Genomic DNA, 15,779 nt, shown 5'->3' with positions numbered 1-15,779 from the left:
CTTGGGTATCCCTGCAGGAAGGACCGTAGGACCCCAGAGCCATGTTCCCTGAGCCCCCAACTCAAGAGTCCCCAGTATCCGATGCGCCTCCAGATTCCAGCCGCCTCAGCCACGGTCCAGGTGAGCCAGGTGGGGTAGGGGCTGGGCCCAGGGCGGGATTAGGGAGATGTAAGGGAGACTGGTGGGCTGGAAAATCAGGCTGGAATGCGGAGTCTTAGTATCCTGGACTGAAATCTGGAGAGAATGGGCTGGGCCCGGACTGAAGGGTGTGGCCAGGAGGGGGATCCTGGGCTGGGGGGATTGCAAGAGCCAGAGGCAAGGGAGAGGGAGTGAGCAGAAATAGGAAATGGGGATTAACAGGCGAGCCAATCTGGTGGTTGTCAGCCCGGGTTTGGACGTCAGGTTGCTTCCAAGTCGGAAGGCAAACTCAGGACTAAGACCAGATGGAAACTGCCTGAGGGGAAGGGAGGTGAGGATTCCAGATCCCGGCACAGATCCCGGCCACATGTGCCAGCCCACCTGCAGTGCCTCAGTGACCCTGCTCTCCGCCCTGCACAGTGCCTCCCTGGGCCCTGGCCACCCTCCTGCTGCTCTCCGGCCTCCTCGTCTCCAGCTGCTGCTTCTGTCTCTACCGGAAACGATGTCGCAGGCGGGTGGGCAAGAAGAGCCCGGCCCAAGCCCAGGTCCACTTCCAGGAAGTGAAGGAGCTGGGGCAGAGTTACATAGACAAGGTCGGCCCCGCGCCCTGCTCCACGGGGACCCACTCTTTTCCATTTCCTCATCACTCACCTGCCCCATGCGTGTCTGTCCATGTTGGATTCTGCGAACCTGGGGATGCCTCTGTCCACAGGAACTTGTCCAGGGTGGGATGGGAGCCAAACGCTAACAGAGACACCGTCCAGCCGCCCAGGGTGGCCTTCTGTCACACCTGGGGGGAACCAGCACTGTAAGAACAGAAAGACGGTGGGAAGGGCAGAGACCTGGGGGAGGTGACGTCTGTGCCGGATGCACGGGCAGAGTTAGCCAGGAGCAGGAACAAGCAGACCCAGGGAGGAGCCCCGGCGAGTTCTGGAAGACGGCCGTATCCCCTGCCAGCTGTGGCACAGAACGTCGAAGCCCTACCCTCAGCCACCCAGGGGCCTGAGAGCCTGGGAGCTCCAGGAGAGGGACGGGGCAGACGGGCATGGGAGCAGACCCTCAGATCGGTGCAGTTTGGGGCAGATTTGGGGCCAGGAGAGCAGGAAGGTGTGGTAGCCTACAAGTGTGGAAGAAAGAGGAGCCCTGGGACACACACCCCTACGGAACTGGACCGCAGACTTTGCAGGTCCTAGAGCTCTGGTCTTCTAGCCCAAGGAGACTGGCCCGGCCAGGGGACTCTGGGGGCTCCCTGTCCCTCTCTGCTCCCCATCTTGGAACTTCTCCCATAGCTGATGGAAGTATGTCCTGTCAGGATTGTAGGGTCCTGAAGGCCAACCCTTAAGCCGGTGAGGGATAGCGGGGCTGTGCATCAGACTCCTTGGATAATTCCAGACACTGAAGCAACTCCTGCCAGGGACCCAGGGAGTTTTAGCATATCACTTGGGAATGCTGATTCACACAGAACTGTGGTCATAAGACATTTCCTGGTCCACTCTGAGGAGGCACTGTGTGTCACCCTGTCCCTTCCCTGCCCCTGGACAGACATCATCAATCAAAGCCTGACTCTGCCCTTGCCCCGTGGCTCCCCAAGGTGCAGCCGGAAGTGGAAGACCTGGAGCCAGCAGCACCCTGTGCGGGGCAGCAGGCAGCGGAGAAACACACGTTGGGACGGCTGCAGTACTCCTTGGATTATGACTTCCAGAGCGGCCAGGTGGGTGTGGTATGTGGGAGCATCTTGGGGTCCCAGCTCCCTCCGGGAAGGAGGGAGCTCAGATGAGGGCCTCACCCCTCCCCTCTGTCTCCTGTGCCAGCTGCTCGTGGGCATCCTGCAGGCAGAAGGCCTGGCTGCCTTGGACCTGGGTGGCTCGTCCGACCCCTACGTGCAGGTGTACCTGCTGCCGGACAAGCGGAGGCGGCACGAGACCAAGGTGCATCGGCAGACGCTGAGCCCTCGCTTTGAGGAGACCTTCGCCTTCAAGGTGAGCCCCTGGCCTCAGGCCGCCTGCGTCCTGGCCTGCGTCCTGGCCTGCGTCCGTGGCCCTTCCATCTGGCTTTCACTGACCCTGGCTGGTTCCTCAAGAGGCCACGATTCCCCAGTTAGACTCCACTGAAATGCCTCCCCGGCTGTCCCTATGGCGCTGCCTCCCCCACCCCATCCTGTGGGTGCACCCCTCTCACTCGCTCCCATCTCCCTCTCTCTGCACCCCCACCCTGCCCCCCAGATTCCTTATGTAGAGCTGGGGGGCAGGGTGCTGGTCATGGCCGTGTACGACTTCGACCGCTTCTCGCGCAACGACGCCATCGGTGAGGTGCGGGTCCCCATGAGCTCTGTGGACTTGGGGCGGTCGGTGCAGACCTGGCAGGAGCTGCAGATGGCTCCGCGAGAGGAGGTAAGTGTGTGTGGCCTCCCTGTGGCCCTGCCACTGACCAGATAACAGGCCTTGTATCTGCTCCCGGGCCATTCCAAGGTGTGTGGAGGGATGGAGGCAGAGCTAGGGCCAAAGTGACAGGTCCCTTGCCTTCTTACAGCCAGAAAAACTAGGGGACATCTGTTTTTCCCTCCGCTATGTCCCCACGGCTGGGAAGCTCACCGTCGTTGTCCTGGAGGCCAAGAACCTGAAGAAGATGGACGTGGGTGGACTGTCAGGTGTGTGGGAAGCAAGGAACGTGGGCAGGTGGGGCTTGGCCAGCGTCTGGGCCCTGGGGTCTTCCAGGCTGGAACGTGAGCTCAGTTTGGGCCCCTCCTTCTCCTCTAGATCCCTACGTCAAGGTGCACCTGCTGCAAGGCGGCAAAAAGGTGCGCAAGAAGAAGACTACCATCAAGAAGAACACGCTGAGTCCCTACTACAACGAGGCCTTCAGCTTCGAGGTGCCCTGTGACCAGGTGCAGGTGAGCCCAGGCGCGTGCGGGAACAGAGACCCTCAGCGCCTCCTACAGACCGGGTTCTAGAGAGCAGGAGGTCTCACTGCCCGTCTGTGGGGCGCACTCCGGGGAGAGGCTTCTCAAAATTGGCCTCTTTACCTCCAAAAAATCAGAATGGACTGTAAGCCAGCAAGATCGGGTAGCCCCAGCCCTCAGGGAGGCCCCCAGCAGGGCTAGGTGGCCCCCATGTTCTCCCTGCCTCCCCTGCCTGGGGCCAGAACCTTCCAGTCTAGCGGCAGTGCGAGCTCTTCTGCTGGCCCAGCCCTGACAGTGAGATGTGGCTGTGAGCCGCGCGGGTGCCCTCACTTCTCCTCCTCGCCCCCACAGAAGGTCCAGGTGGAGCTGACCGTGCTGGACTACGACAAGCTGGGCAAGAACGAGGCCATCGGGAGGGTGGCGGTGGGCGCGGCGGCGGGCGGCGCGGGCCTGCGGCACTGGGCGGACATGCTGGCCAACCCGCGGCGGCCCATCGCTCAGTGGCACTCGCTGCGGCCCCCCGACCGCGCGCGGCAGCCTTCCGCACCCTGACCGCCTCCCCAAGGCCACCCCTCTGCCTCCCCCGACACCCTCACCAGGGGCCCCACCACCCCTGCCCCACAGCCCACGCCCCTCTGGCTGCGCCCCACCACACCCCCGGGGTGCCTCCTGCTGTGACAATCAGCCCTGCTCTCCCCGCACCTGCTCCACCTGCTCCAGAGGCCCAATACTCAGCATCTCCTGCTCTTGGTTGGTGGGCTGGGAGTGGGGAGCCTCAGCACCCCCTGGTCTCTCCACCTGCTCCTGGGCCCCCCAAACCTCGTGTCTACTACGGAGGCTTACTTGTGCACAAGCTCAGACTCCTCCTCCTCTCCCTGCCCCCTTGTCCTCCTCCCTCCCCTCCCTCTCCTGTCAGCAAATGCCACCTGCTTGTTTGTTTTTAACATGCGTGTCTCGTTACTCCCCCACGCCCGTCGCATGCCAGATGGGGCTTGGGGTGACACAGGAAGATCTGTGGACTTTGGAAAGGTAGCCGTGAGCACCCAGTGAAGGGACAGAGTGCCCTGAGCTGCTGGCAGAGGTCAGATCCCTGTGCCGGTTGTGATGTTCGTGGGATTTTAAAACTCCCGCAGCGGAAGGCTGTGATGTCTGTGTGTGACTTGTGTGTACACGTGTGTGTGTGAACCGGGTGATGTCTTTAGGAAGACAGTCGCTGATGATGACCCCAGGCCGAGAGGTGAGGCCAGTGCCCCAGGGACAGCGAGGCCTGCCCGAGCCGCACAGCCGGGAAGGCACCCCTGCTCTTGGGGACAGCCCCATTTGGCTTTGGAGGGTGGCCAAGGATAAACAGACCACAAGACCTGGGCCACGGAGGGTAGGGGGGGACTGGCATTGTGGCATGGCCAACCGCCACCTGCAGTGCCAGGATCCCATATGGGCACCCATTTGGGTCCCGGCTGCTTCGCTTCCCATCCAGCTCCCTGCCTGTGGCCTGGAAAAGCAGTGGAGGATGGCCCAAAGCCTTGGGATCCTGCACCCACCTGGGGGACCAGGAAGAAGTTCCTGGCTCCTGGCTTTGGGTCAGCTCAGCTCTGGCCATTGTGATCACTTAGGGAGTGAACCAGCTGATGGAAGCTCTCATTGTCTCCTCTTTGTAACTCTGCCTTTCAAGTAAATACAATAAATCTTGAAGACCTCAGCCGTTGAGAATGGCAGTGGTGCTTCAAAGAGCCCAGAGGATTGAAGCGGGCAATCCGGCCAGGGCAGAGGGGGTGGGCACGGTGTCCTGGAGCATTAGTCAGCCGTGAAGGTGGACGATGACCTGCCAGGTCACACTTTAGCCTGAAGGACCCGGAGGACACGAGAGCCTGTGCTTTATGATCTTGTTGTCTCAGACTCAAACCAGCCCACCTTCCAGAGCTGACCATGGAGAACGTGAGCAGGTGAAGGGGTGGAGGCAGGGACTGTGAGGAGGACAGCGGGCAGGGCTCACTGCCCAGCAATGGGAGAACATTCTGGCACCAAGTGACCACTCAGTCTGAGTCACCACCCAGTGCATGGAGTGGGGGGTGTGGGGCAGGAGTGTTCACAGGGGACCAGATCAGATTGGAAGTGGAGGGGCCAGGACTTGAACCAGGCACTCCTTGGGTCTATGCTGGTGTCCCAAGTGGCAACTTCGCCAGGGAACCAGATGCCCAGCCCCAGGACTCAGTATTGGGCACTGGCCTTGGGGGATGGGGGTCAGTGTTGGAATGCCCCGTCGCTCTGACCCATTGGAATGAAGAAGCCCTTCTCCAGTGGTCCTGGGGACTTTATACCGATGACTGGTGAAGCTGACCTGCCTGGGGGCTGTGGCAGCACCTTCCCTGGCCGTGTCCCATGTGGTGCCCAGAAGGCGATGACTGTGGGTTAAGCCTTACTCTGCCGAGTGGCGGGTCCTCTCCATGGATACAACCAGGCCACAGCAGGTGGTGGTAACCACGAAGGAAACTGCTAAGGTCCCTAGTGGGACAGCCAGGATCGGCCTCCAGGGCTGACCAGGGACCACAGCCCAACAGCAATGATGGCTGACACACCCTGCCAGGCATCCAGACCCACCGCAGCTGCTGAGCCAGCAAGAAGCCGCAGGAAGGAAGCTGGCTGGCCCTGGCGCCAAAGGCCACCCTCTCTAGGTGCAGCATGGGCAGTTGAGGCCATTCCACGGGCAGGGTGTGAGCAGAAATCTGAGGAAGACTCTCCTGGCAGGGTGAGGGGAGGGGCCCAGATGCTAAGGGTCAAGCCAAAAGAAAATCATCGGCTTGCGTGATAAATCCTCATCTTGCATCTGCATCCCAGCGGCTCCACTTATCCCATTGCTTGCTAAAGGCCTGGAAAGTGGCAGAGGATGGCCCACAGATTTGGGACCCTGCACCCGTGTGGCTCCTGTTGGGCCCAGCTCCATCCGTTGTGGCCATCTGGGGAGTGAGCCAGTGGAGGGAAGAGCCGTCTTCCTCTGCAGTTCTTTCAAAACGAATGGGTTCATCTCTTTTAATCCATGAGCCTTGATCCAGGTGCAACGCAAACAATCTGAAGCAGAGGTTAATTGCACCATGGTGTCAGCGCCTGCTTCCCCCTTGGCTGAAGCCCCAGCGTGAGCCGGAAACGGACGCCCAGGTCTGTGTCCCAAGCCCCGGCGCCATCGTCGCAGTTCGGAGCTGACCAGGCCTCCCCCAGCCCGGAGATTCAAACCCACCGGGTCCCCTTCCAGCACCCTGGCGGCCAGCGCTGTCGTCATGGCGACCGCGTCCCCCCGCCCTCCTGTCCCCTGCTCTCGGAGGCGGGAGCAAGCGGCGTCCCTCAGCGTGCCCATTGGCCAGAAGTTCGTAAATGGGCGGCTCCTCCTCACATCTGTTGGCCAGAAGCCGCAGCGGGCCTTTCTCGCGTGCTGTCATTGGTCCATTTTTGGAAAAGGACAGGGACCCCCGGGCGGCGGTTGTGGAGTCCGAGTGTCCGCGCAGCAGCTGGCAGGCAGGCAGGGGCGTCTGGGACTACCTGGACAGGGGGAAGGTGAGAAAGGAGGGACCTGAGGTGCAGGAAAGAGGAGCATCGCGAGGGGCGGCGTGAGAGCGGGGTGGACAGGCTGACTGCCTCGCAGGGCGATGACCACGGCGGCCGGCTGCGGCATGGGCTTTGGCTCGGTGTCCTGGTGGGGCTTGTCGCCGGCGCTGGACCTGCAGGCGGAAAGTGAGTCCCCCTACGCCATCTCACGCGTAGGGTGCCTTCTGCGCGGAAGGCAGGGAGCGCGCGCGCAAACGTTGCCCAAAGCCCCCCATTGGAGCGAGCTGGTGCTGTACTACAAGTTCCGGAATGCTCAGAGGCATAACTCCCTTGTAACACCTGGGCCGCGGGCGCAGTGCCTTCTGGGATGTGTAGTTCACCGTTCTGGGGCGCGTCTGGCAGGGTGAGGGGACAATCTTGAGGGCCGCCCGTCCCAACTCGCTTTCACTCGGCCAGCTCCTCTGGCGGACCCAGACTCACAAGCCGATGCCAAGGCCAAGAACCCTGACCTAGACGTGCTGATGCTGGGCTCTGTGGACGGCAGACACCTGCTCCGGACTCTGGCCCGAGCTGCTCTCTGGCCACCCAGGAGATTCAATGTGAGCTGGGATTCTGCGATAGAAGTAGGAGGATCGTGGAGAAGAGAACCTGGGTTCATGAGTCTCGAGGGGAGAAGAGGAGAAGGGGTCCAGGGAAGAACTGGCTGGAGCCTGGACCCAGGAGTCCTAGGGAAGAAAGGGGTTGGGGGTTGCAACAGCCCACAGTTTAAGTCTCCCCAGGGGAGGAGGGAGCCTCGGGGGACCCAGACTCCTGTGCCCACTCCTGGTTGCTGGGAGCTTTCCCCATCACCCTGTCTCTCCTCCCAGTTCTACGTGCTGGAGAACAATCTGGAAGCCGTGGCACGGCAGATGCTGATCTTCAGCCTGGCCCTGGAGGACCCTGAGAAGATGGGGCTCCAAGGTCAGTGTCTTGGTGGCCACGGAGCACAGCATTCCCTGCTGTAACAGCCTTAACTAAAACAACTAAACAGCCTGTTCTTTCTCACACAGACACACTCCCCACCTATAACGGTGGGACTGGAGCGGGTGGGGGTGGGAAGGGCCGAAGAGATCTAGGTTGTAATTTACCCTTCCCGGGATGCATGGGGGGGGTGGTGCTCATGCGACTAATACCGAACAGACATTAAGGGCCTGATTTCTGGGCTCATTGTATGACCCCAACCCCCCAGAGAAGAGCGAGACCTTTCTGGAGGTGTGGGGGAACGCGCTGCTGCGCCCAGCGGCCGCCGCCTTCGTGAGCATCCAGGCACACCTGCTGGCCCAACTGGTCCCGGAGCCCGACCGTCTGGTGGAGCAGCTGCCCTGGCTCGACTTGGGCAGGCTCAAGGTGTGAGGACCTGGGTCACCGCCTGGGATGGAGGGCCGACAGGAAGGGGCTGGCCGGGGTGCAGCGGGCTGGCCGGGGTGGAGCGGGCTGGCCGGGGTGGAGCGGGCTGGGCTGGCCGGGTGGAGCGGGCTGGAGGTCCCCAACTTCCCTGACCTGCCGGAGGGATTGAAGGGCCGGTGGAGCAGCCGTCCGTGCCGCCGCTCATCCTCACCCACCTCTGCCCCCACGCATGCCCGCTGTGCAGTTCCGCGAGCGAGACGTCCTGGAGGCCGTGTTCCGCTTCTGGGCCGGCGGGGAGAAGGGGCCGCAGGCCTTCCCCATGCGCCGCCTCTGGGACTCGCGGCTGCGCCACTACCTGGGCTCCCGCTACGACGCGCGGCACGGCGTCAGCGACTGGGACCTGCGCATGAAGCTGCACGACCGAGGGGTACGGGGAGAGGGGACCCCGGGGTGGAGGGAGGAGGCGGGGAGCCCCCTGCACGCCGCTCCACTCGTCCTGGGCCTCCGTTCCTCCGACCACAGGCGCAGGTCATCCACACGCACGAGTTCCGACGCTGGCGGGACACGGGGGTCGCCTTTGAGCTCAGAGACTCCAGTGCCTACCACGTGCCCAACCGGACCCTGGCGTCCAGCCGCGTCCTGAGTCACGTGAGTGGAGTCCACTCCCCGAGCTGGACCGGACCGGGAGCCCATCCCCACAGCAGCTGATGCTCCTCCTCTTTGGCAGAGCGGAGAGCGCATGGTAGCGCGCGGGTACTGGGGGGACATCGCCACGGGACCCTTCGTGGCCTTTGGCATCGAGGCCGACGACAAGGATCTCCTGCGAACCCGCAACGGACAGCCGGTCAAGGTGGGCAGTGGGCAGGGCCTCGCCCCATCCCCTCTGTGCTCCAGGTCCTGTGCCCGGGCACCCCGAGTCGCGGGCCCTGCAGCTCCCATCGGTAACCTGGGCGTGTGTCCCACTCAGACGGCCGGCCAGATCACACAGCACAACGTGACAGAGCTGCTCCGGGAGATGGCCGCCTGGAGGTGCCCAGCAGCCGCCCGGGAGGACCTGCCGCGGACACACGGGTCACAGGCGAGAAGCCCGGAGCCGCCGGCCACAGGTGTCTGACTCGGAGCACACAGGGCGGAGGAGGAGTGGGAGCGCTGAGCGGCGCCGGACGTCCACGCGTGGCTCCATCCCACCCCGAAGTGACCCCTGTCTGTCCTCCCCGCAGCCCCGGCCCGGGAGTCCTTCATTGTCCACTTCCTGCCGCTCGGCTCTGCCCAGGCGCTCCACCTCAAGAGCTGCTACCGCGGCCGGTTCCAGCTGCTCTATGTGGCCTGCGGGTAGGAGCGGTGGGCATCCTCCTGCACCAGCGGCCTCCCAGTCCTCTGCCAGGGGCACCCGAGTGATGGCCTGTCCCCTCTGCCCTCTGCAGGATGATCCATCTGCTCAGTCCCGAGCTGGGGGCCTGCGTGGCCCCTGGCGGGAACCTGGTTGTGGAGTTGGCCCGGTGAGCCCCGGGCGGAGGCACAGGCTTGGGGGCGGCGGGCTGGGGGTCTGACGCTGGGCAGCCCCCGCCGTGACGCGCGGCATCTCTGCTCCAGGTACCTGGTGGACCTGAGGCAGCCGCAGCTGCAGGATTTGTGTTCGCGCGTCACGGAACAGGCCCGGGCGGCGGGATTCGTCCCGCAGAACCAAGTCAGCCCCTCGGACACCTTCGCGCGCTTCTGCAAGCCCCGGGGTCCTGCTCGGGGCTGCGGCGACCCCGACCGTGCTACTGCCCAGTCTGGAACCCCGCCCCCTGGAGCCATGGCCCCGCCTCCCCTAGGTGACCTGGCCCCGCCTCCCGAAGCAAAGACCCCGCCCTGTGAGGGCTTGGCCCCGCCTCCTGAAGCAAAGACCCCGCCCCCTGGAGCCATGGCCCCACCTCCTGAAGCAAAGACCCCACCCTGTGAGGGCTTGGCCTCGCCTCCTGGAGCCATGGTCCCGCCCCCTGGAGCAAAGACCCCACCACCCCAAGGGGACCTGGCCCCGCCTCCCGAAGCAAAGACCCCGCCCTGTGAGGGTTTGGCCCCGCCTCCTGCAGCAAAGATCCCGCCCCTAGGTGACCTGGCCCCTCCTACTGAGAAGTGTCCGCCCCCTGAAGTAGAGTCCAGGCAGTGACGGCCTGGCCCCGCCCCCGGAGGCCTGGCCCCGCCCCCAGCCGTTCTCAGGCAGTTCTGGCCCCACCCCGCAGGCTCTGGCCACGCCCAGCGCTGGTCAGCCTCCACCCGAGGGTCTGACCGGACCCGTCCTTCCGTCTGCAAGCAGCCCAGTGTGGCCTGCTGTGGTCACACCAGGCCGCTGGCCCTCAGCTTCCCTCCCCAGTCTCCCCCGTGACTGGTGGTGTTCTGGAATGTTCTCAGGATTTCTAACTGCAGAACCCCGGGCCTCTCGTGCTGCTGTCCGCCCTCTGCGTCCCCCTTCCCGCCTCCTCGCTCCTCACAGCGGCTTAGGGCCGGCGGGGCCTATAAAGACTCGAGTTCCGTGCCCCGCGTGTCCCGCGTGTCCTGCGTGGGGCCGGGAGGACCACGACCCCAGCCCGGGCGCCTCACGGTCACGGTCACCCGCACTGGGCCCGGGATGGGGAAGAAGACATACACCAAGTCCTCAGATTATTCCGATTTCCCGAGGGTGTCGGGGCCGAGCTGGACCCACGGCGGAAGGCGCCGGGCTCCGGAAGCGCTGGCCGCGACCCCAGCCGAGGGCGGCGCCGCCCCTCACGCGCCCCGTTATCTGCTGGTATATATAGTGTCTGCGCTCGCCCTCCACAGTGTCCTCGGTCAGACCCGGGCGGAGGACAGCCAGTGTCCCCTGCGGCCCCAAGGTCACCGCGGACACCCCAGGGCGCCCCTTCCCGGCATGGAGGATGAGTGAGGCTTGGGGACCCGCGGAGCCCCCCGGACGTGGGAGGCGGGGGCGGTGGGAGAAGTCCCAGGGGGAGGGGACCAGGGGCGCCCCCCGGACCCCGAAAGGCCGCCATTGATGGCGCTTCTCTCCCCGCAGGAGCAGTAATGCGGTGAGCGCCTGGGGCCGTGGCTGGGGGTCCCGGGGTGTGCGGGGCGTGGGGGTCCCGGGGTGTGGGGGTCCCGGGGTGTGGGAGCCGCGAGGTGTGGGGGACTCCGGGGCGTGGGGGTCCCGAGGTGTGGGGGTCCTGGGGTGTGGGGGGCTGCAGGGCGTGGGGGTCGCGGGGTGTGGGGGGGTCCCGGGGTGTGGGGGTCCCGGGGTGTGGGAGCCGCGAGGTGTGGGGGACTCCGGGGCGTGGGGGCCGCGGGATGTGGGGGTCCCGGGGCGTGGGGGACTCCGGGACGTGGGGGTCGCGGGGTGTGGGGGGGGTCCCGGGACGTGGGGGTCCCGGGGCGTGGGGGTCCCGGGGCGTGGGGGTCCCGGGGCGGCCGCCTGTGGCCCGGTGGTGACCGAGTCCTCAACCCCAGGCGGGGGAAGCGCCCCCCGCTCCCGCCCCGGTGCGACGCCGCTCGTCCGCCAACTACCGCGCCTACGCCACGGAGCCGCACGCCAAGGTGGACGGGGCTGGGAGGACCCGGGTTCGGAGCCGCGGGACGGCCTGTGGGGGAGGGGCGGGGCCCGGGTGGGCGGGGCCCTGGGGAAGCCGGGCTCGGACTGGTCAGAACTGCCTGTGGGCGGAGCCGCGCAGCCCGTCACTCTGCCAGGGATAGGCGGTACCAGGGCGGAGTCAGAGCCCCGGTTGGCGGATGGCGCCAAGATGGGCGCGGCTTCCCCTGGACCGAAGACTCAAGTTGGAAGGCGGGCCTAAATCTGCACCTGCTTGAGGCGGGACGGGCGGGCGGGCGGTGCGGGTGTCTTCCGCCTCAAGCGTCTCCCTCCGCCATCCTTCCTTGCTCATGTCACGGGCAGAAAAAGTCCAAGATCTCCGCCTCCAGAAAACTGCAGCTGAAGGTGAGATGGGCGGGAGAGGACGGCGCCATGTGACATGGGGCGGGTCCTGGGGGCGTGGCCTCCGCTCACTGCGAGCGAGGGCGGGCCTGGAGGCTGGGGCGGGTCGCGCTCACTGCAGCGAGGGCGGGCTCTGAGGCCGGGGCGGGGCCTAGCGTTGGGGCACGGCCTCCGCTCACTGAGTGAAGGGCGGGGCTCTGGAGGGCCGAGGGGCGGGGCCTGGGCGTGGTCTCCGCCTCACTGGAGCGAGGGGCGGGGCTCTGGAGGGCCGGGGGCGGGGTCTGCGCTCACTGCGAGCGAGGGGCGGGGCTCTGGAGGGCCGAGGGGCGGGGCCTAGCGTTGCACCGGTGCCAGACTGGACGCCCCTCCGCAGACCCTGATGCTGCAGATCGCCAAACAGGAGCTGGAGCGCGAGGCCGAGGAGCGGCGCGGGGAGAAGGGGCGCGCCCTGAGCACCCGCTGCCAGCCCTTGGAGCTGGCGGGGCTTGGTTTCACCGAGCTGCAGGTACTAGGTGCCCACCTGCCGTTCAGGACCGGGGTCCACTGTCACAGCCCCTCCCCGCCTCAGGGACGCAGATGTCTGGCTGCAACGGCTACACTCCAAACCTGGAGCCCTGTTCTTGCAGCCGAGGCTCTCCAAGCAGCCCGGGGTTGCCACTGCTTACAGTGGGAGCTGCAGTGCCCAGCGTGACTGTCCTTTAGGGCCGCTGTTCCCTCCTCCCTCAGTCCCAGGAACACACGGAATCTCCCCATCCCCACCCAGGACTTGTGCCGTCAGCTGCACGCACGCGTGGACAAAGTGGATGAAGAGAGATACGACGTAGAAGCCAAGGTCACCAAGAACATCACGGAGGTGTGCGCCGTGTGCCAGGCCGCGTGGACCCTGGCAGGGTGGGAACCCGAGGACGGGGGCGCAGTGCTGGCAGCTCCCAGCTGGCACGGGAGCAAATGGGTCACGGAGGAGACAGGACGAGGCCGAGACACTGGAAGGCAGGACCTGGGGTACCTGGTGAGCCAGAAGTGAGCGTGAAAAGGAAGTGGGGGAGGGGTCTCCACTTCCTGCCGTGGCCACCCCCAGATTGCAGATCTGACCCAGAAGATCTTTGACCTGCGGGGCAAGTTCAAGCGCCCCACCCTGCGGAGGGTGCGGATTTCAGCGGACGCCATGATGCAGGCACTGCTGGGCACCCGGGCCAAGGAGTCCCTGGACCTGCGGGCCCACCTGAAGCAGGTGAAGAAGGAAGACACAGAGAAGGTGAGTGTGGCCACGCTGGGAGAGGGATGGTCAGGAGCTGAGGGTGTCTGGCTCAAGGGCGACGCCTTTGGGAGCTGAGGGAAGCGGCGAGGGAATTAGGAGGGGCCACCTGAAGGGCAAGAGAAAGGAAGTTGCAAGGAAAGACAGCAGAGCATGAGCAAGAGAGAGGAAGTGCATGAGGAAGACAGGAAGTATGTGATGGAGACAGGAAGTGCAAGAGGGAGACAGGAAGCACATGAGGGAGACAGGAAGTGCATGAGGGAGACAGGAAGCGCATGAGGGAGACAGGAAGTGCATGAGGGAGACAGGAAGCGCATGAGGGAGACAGGAAATGCATGAGGGAGACAGGAAGCGCATGAGGGAGACAGGAAGTGCATGAGGGAGACAGGAAGTATGTGATGGAGACAGGAAGCACATGAGGGAGACAGGAAGTGCATGAGGGAGACAGGAAGTGCATGAGGGAGACAGGAAGCACATAATGAACTGAAAGTCACTAGGAGACATTGGCAGAGCTTGAGGGGACAGGAAATGTCTCAGAACAGCATGTGGTGGCCTTGAGGGAGGAGGCTTGAGGGGCTGGACACAAGACACGACCCCAACTGCTGACTGTGTTCCCCCAGGAGAACCGGGAAGTGGGAGACTGGCGCAAGAACGTGGACCTGCTGAGTGGGATGGAGGGTCGCAAGAAGAAGTTCGAAGGTTGAGCTCACTCCCGCCCTGGCCCCGCGCGGCCTGCTGAATAAAGCTTCTCACCTTGCACCTGCTCTGGCAGCCCTCTCTGCTCCACCCCCTGGGGCCTGGACTGGGGAAGATGGGGGGCTTCGTGGCTCAGAAGATGTGCCTCCAAATGTGGGGCGTCCTGGGTTCTGTGGGGGAGCGTCAATGAGAGCACAGGGACACACACACTGGGGAGAAAGGCCTCAAGTGACAGCAGGCTGAGACACATGCAGGTACAGAGAGAGACATGCCAAGAACAGCTCACCGAAAGGCCAAGACAGCCAGGAGATTCAAGGAGAAAGAGCCAGAATGAGCTAGAAAGAGCCAGAAAGATCCACACAGGACCTGGAGAGAGGGCACGCACAGATACCTACCAACCCAGCCCCCTGGAGAGCAGTCAGAATGACAGAGCAAGCCAGACCCACATAGGATGCCCTGAGAGAAGGGCCCGAAGACAGACCAAGATGGAGCCCAGAAAGACACCCTGGGCAAGGAGGTCAAGGTCTCGGCCTGACTGGCGGAGAGGACACGGAAAAAGAGCAGTGTCAGATGGTGGGGAGGGGCTGGGGCGCTGAGGTCTCCCAGCCTGACACCCCATCCTCTCCCTCCCTCCCCCCCACCACACACCTGCTTCCCAGTTTTAGAGTTGTTGTCAACACAGTGGAATCCTGGTGGCAGACAAAGGGGTGGGGGCGGGGAGATGGCCACGGAGATGCCCAGGAGCATGGAGCCAGAAGCAGTGCCCCTGTTTGGGTTTAGGGACCTCATGGGGCCAGCATGGAGCCCCGAGGGCAGCTGAGGGGTCTCCACCCCAGTCCAGAGCTCCAGACCAGCAGGGGTGAGTGGGGGAGCAGGAAGGGACACCAGCAGATGCTGGACCCTGACTTTGAAGGGCTCTGAGCTCAGGAATTCCCCCCTCCTCCCAAGGTGGGCGGGGCTCAGCTGCCAGGCTATAAACCCCCATACACCGGGATGCGTCAGCCCCCTTGGCCAGGCCTGGCTCAGCTGCGCTTCCAGCACCTGCACCCCACACTTCAGGTAACGGGGCTCTGTGGTTTCCATGGGGGGTGTCCTGGAGGATGGGTGGGCAACAGCAATGGGGATGGAGGGCTGTGAGGTGGGGGTGGAGAAGCAGGCAGGCTCTGGCGTCTGGTGCGAAGGGAAAAGGTAGGCCTTGGACATGGGGTGCCTCCTTAAAGGCACGGTGGCTTTGGGGGAGTCTGGGGGAATCTCCACAAGGGGAAGGATACTGCACTTGGCCGTTCACGGGTCCGAGATTATGATTAGGGGGGTCTCCAACTTTGAGGGTCTCAGGATTCAGGATGTCGGGCACTGGGGTCTCTGAGGGATGGTGACCTGGGTCGGCAGGGATGGGGTGGCAGCTGGGGCGCCACAGGCTAAGCCCTGACTTTGGCTGCAGCCCGAGAGGGCTCAGGACAGGCAGAGCGCATCTGGGCTGTCACAGCTTGGGCGTCACAGTCCTCATCTCACGCGTGGAGTTGCAGGGCTCTTAGCTCGAGTTGGTGTGGGGGTCTCAGAGACAAGGGAAGGGTCAGGACGAGGTCCAGTGCACAGGCCGTTCTGGGAGGTGTCTGCCACCTCGGCTGAAGGTGAAAGGGACAGATGGTGACAAATTGTCACAGAAGCCCCTTCCCCCAGCAAATGTAGACATCCACCCAAAATAGCAGCTGGGTGGGGCAGCTATTGTCTTCAGCCCTGGCCAGCTGCAACCCGTCCTAATCCCCACAGGGTCAGGTTCCCCTGGACCTGTCACTAGACAAAAGGGGACAGCTGTACGGGAGGAGGGCCGGCATGTGCCAAGCCCAAATGGTCCAACCCAGTCACTCCTGCCTCACTCCCAGGGGTCCAACCCAGCCTCCCTCACACCCAGGGGTCCAATCCCT

The 15,779-nt window shown here is 64.3% G+C and overlaps 3 protein-coding genes across 3 annotated transcripts; all 3 read left to right on the top strand.

Moving 5' to 3' along the window:
* On the top strand, positions 1–3,589 carry SYT5 (synaptotagmin 5). Its single transcript, XM_040978094.1, has 8 exons — positions 1–120; positions 559–731; positions 1,730–1,849; positions 1,950–2,117; positions 2,361–2,528; positions 2,668–2,785; positions 2,895–3,028; positions 3,389–3,589. Exons 1-8 carry the CDS (start codon positions 42–44, stop codon positions 3,587–3,589), a joined length of 1,161 nt encoding a protein of 386 aa, XP_040834028.1. The 5' UTR covers positions 1–41.
* Positions 3,590–6,675: 3,086 nt separating this feature from the next.
* Positions 6,676–10,112, top strand: DNAAF3 (dynein axonemal assembly factor 3). The gene is made up of 11 exons (XM_040978238.1): positions 6,676–6,760; positions 7,031–7,173; positions 7,441–7,534; positions 7,803–7,960; positions 8,205–8,387; positions 8,483–8,608; positions 8,688–8,810; positions 8,928–9,066; positions 9,181–9,292; positions 9,385–9,459; positions 9,554–10,112. The coding sequence occupies exons 1-11, from the start codon at positions 6,676–6,678 to the stop codon at positions 10,110–10,112; spliced, it is 1,797 nt and encodes a 598-aa protein (XP_040834172.1).
* A 459-nt stretch (positions 10,113–10,571) lies between these two features.
* TNNI3 (troponin I3, cardiac type) lies at positions 10,572–13,914 on the top strand. Its single transcript, XM_040978236.1, has 8 exons — positions 10,572–10,861; positions 10,995–11,007; positions 11,423–11,509; positions 11,865–11,906; positions 12,277–12,408; positions 12,667–12,756; positions 12,982–13,158; positions 13,779–13,914. The coding sequence occupies exons 1-8, from the start codon at positions 10,572–10,574 to the stop codon at positions 13,860–13,862; spliced, it is 915 nt and encodes a 304-aa protein (XP_040834170.1). The 3' UTR covers positions 13,863–13,914.
* The last annotated feature ends 1,865 nt before the right edge of the window (positions 13,915–15,779 follow it).

Source organism: Ochotona curzoniae, unplaced genomic scaffold (genome assembly GCF_017591425.1).
Source record: "Ochotona curzoniae isolate NIBS_2020 unplaced genomic scaffold, NIBS_Ocur_1.0 contig_2861, whole genome shotgun sequence".
Classification (NCBI taxonomy): domain Eukaryota; kingdom Metazoa; phylum Chordata; class Mammalia; order Lagomorpha; family Ochotonidae; genus Ochotona; species Ochotona curzoniae.
The sequence above is the reverse complement of the archived record's forward strand: the minus strand, read 5'-3'. Positions and strand labels throughout refer to the sequence as shown.

Excerpts from the sequence above, each read along its gene's own strand:
- SYT5 (XM_040978094.1), top strand. The coding sequence starts at position 42 with ATGTTCCCTGAGCCCCCAACTCAAGAGTCCCCAGTATCCGATGCGCCT. Across the intron at positions 1,850-1,949 it reads ATGACTTCCAGAGCGGCCAG|CTGCTCGTGGGCATCCTGCA; the intron begins GTGGGTGTGGTA and ends CTCCTGTGCCAG. Across the intron at positions 3,029-3,388 it reads TGCCCTGTGACCAGGTGCAG|AAGGTCCAGGTGGAGCTGAC; the intron begins GTGAGCCCAGGC and ends TCGCCCCCACAG.
- DNAAF3 (XM_040978238.1), top strand. The coding sequence starts at position 6,676 with ATGACCACGGCGGCCGGCTGCGGCATGGGCTTTGGCTCGGTGTCCTGG. Across the intron at positions 7,535-7,802 it reads TGAGAAGATGGGGCTCCAAG|AGAAGAGCGAGACCTTTCTG; the intron begins GTCAGTGTCTTG and ends CCAACCCCCCAG. Across the intron at positions 8,811-8,927 it reads GCAACGGACAGCCGGTCAAG|ACGGCCGGCCAGATCACACA; the intron begins GTGGGCAGTGGG and ends TGTCCCACTCAG.
- TNNI3 (XM_040978236.1), top strand. The coding sequence starts at position 10,572 with ATGGGGAAGAAGACATACACCAAGTCCTCAGATTATTCCGATTTCCCG. Across the intron at positions 11,510-11,864 it reads CCACGGAGCCGCACGCCAAG|AAAAAGTCCAAGATCTCCGC; the intron begins GTGGACGGGGCT and ends TGTCACGGGCAG. Across the intron at positions 12,757-12,981 it reads TCACCAAGAACATCACGGAG|ATTGCAGATCTGACCCAGAA; the intron begins GTGTGCGCCGTG and ends GGCCACCCCCAG.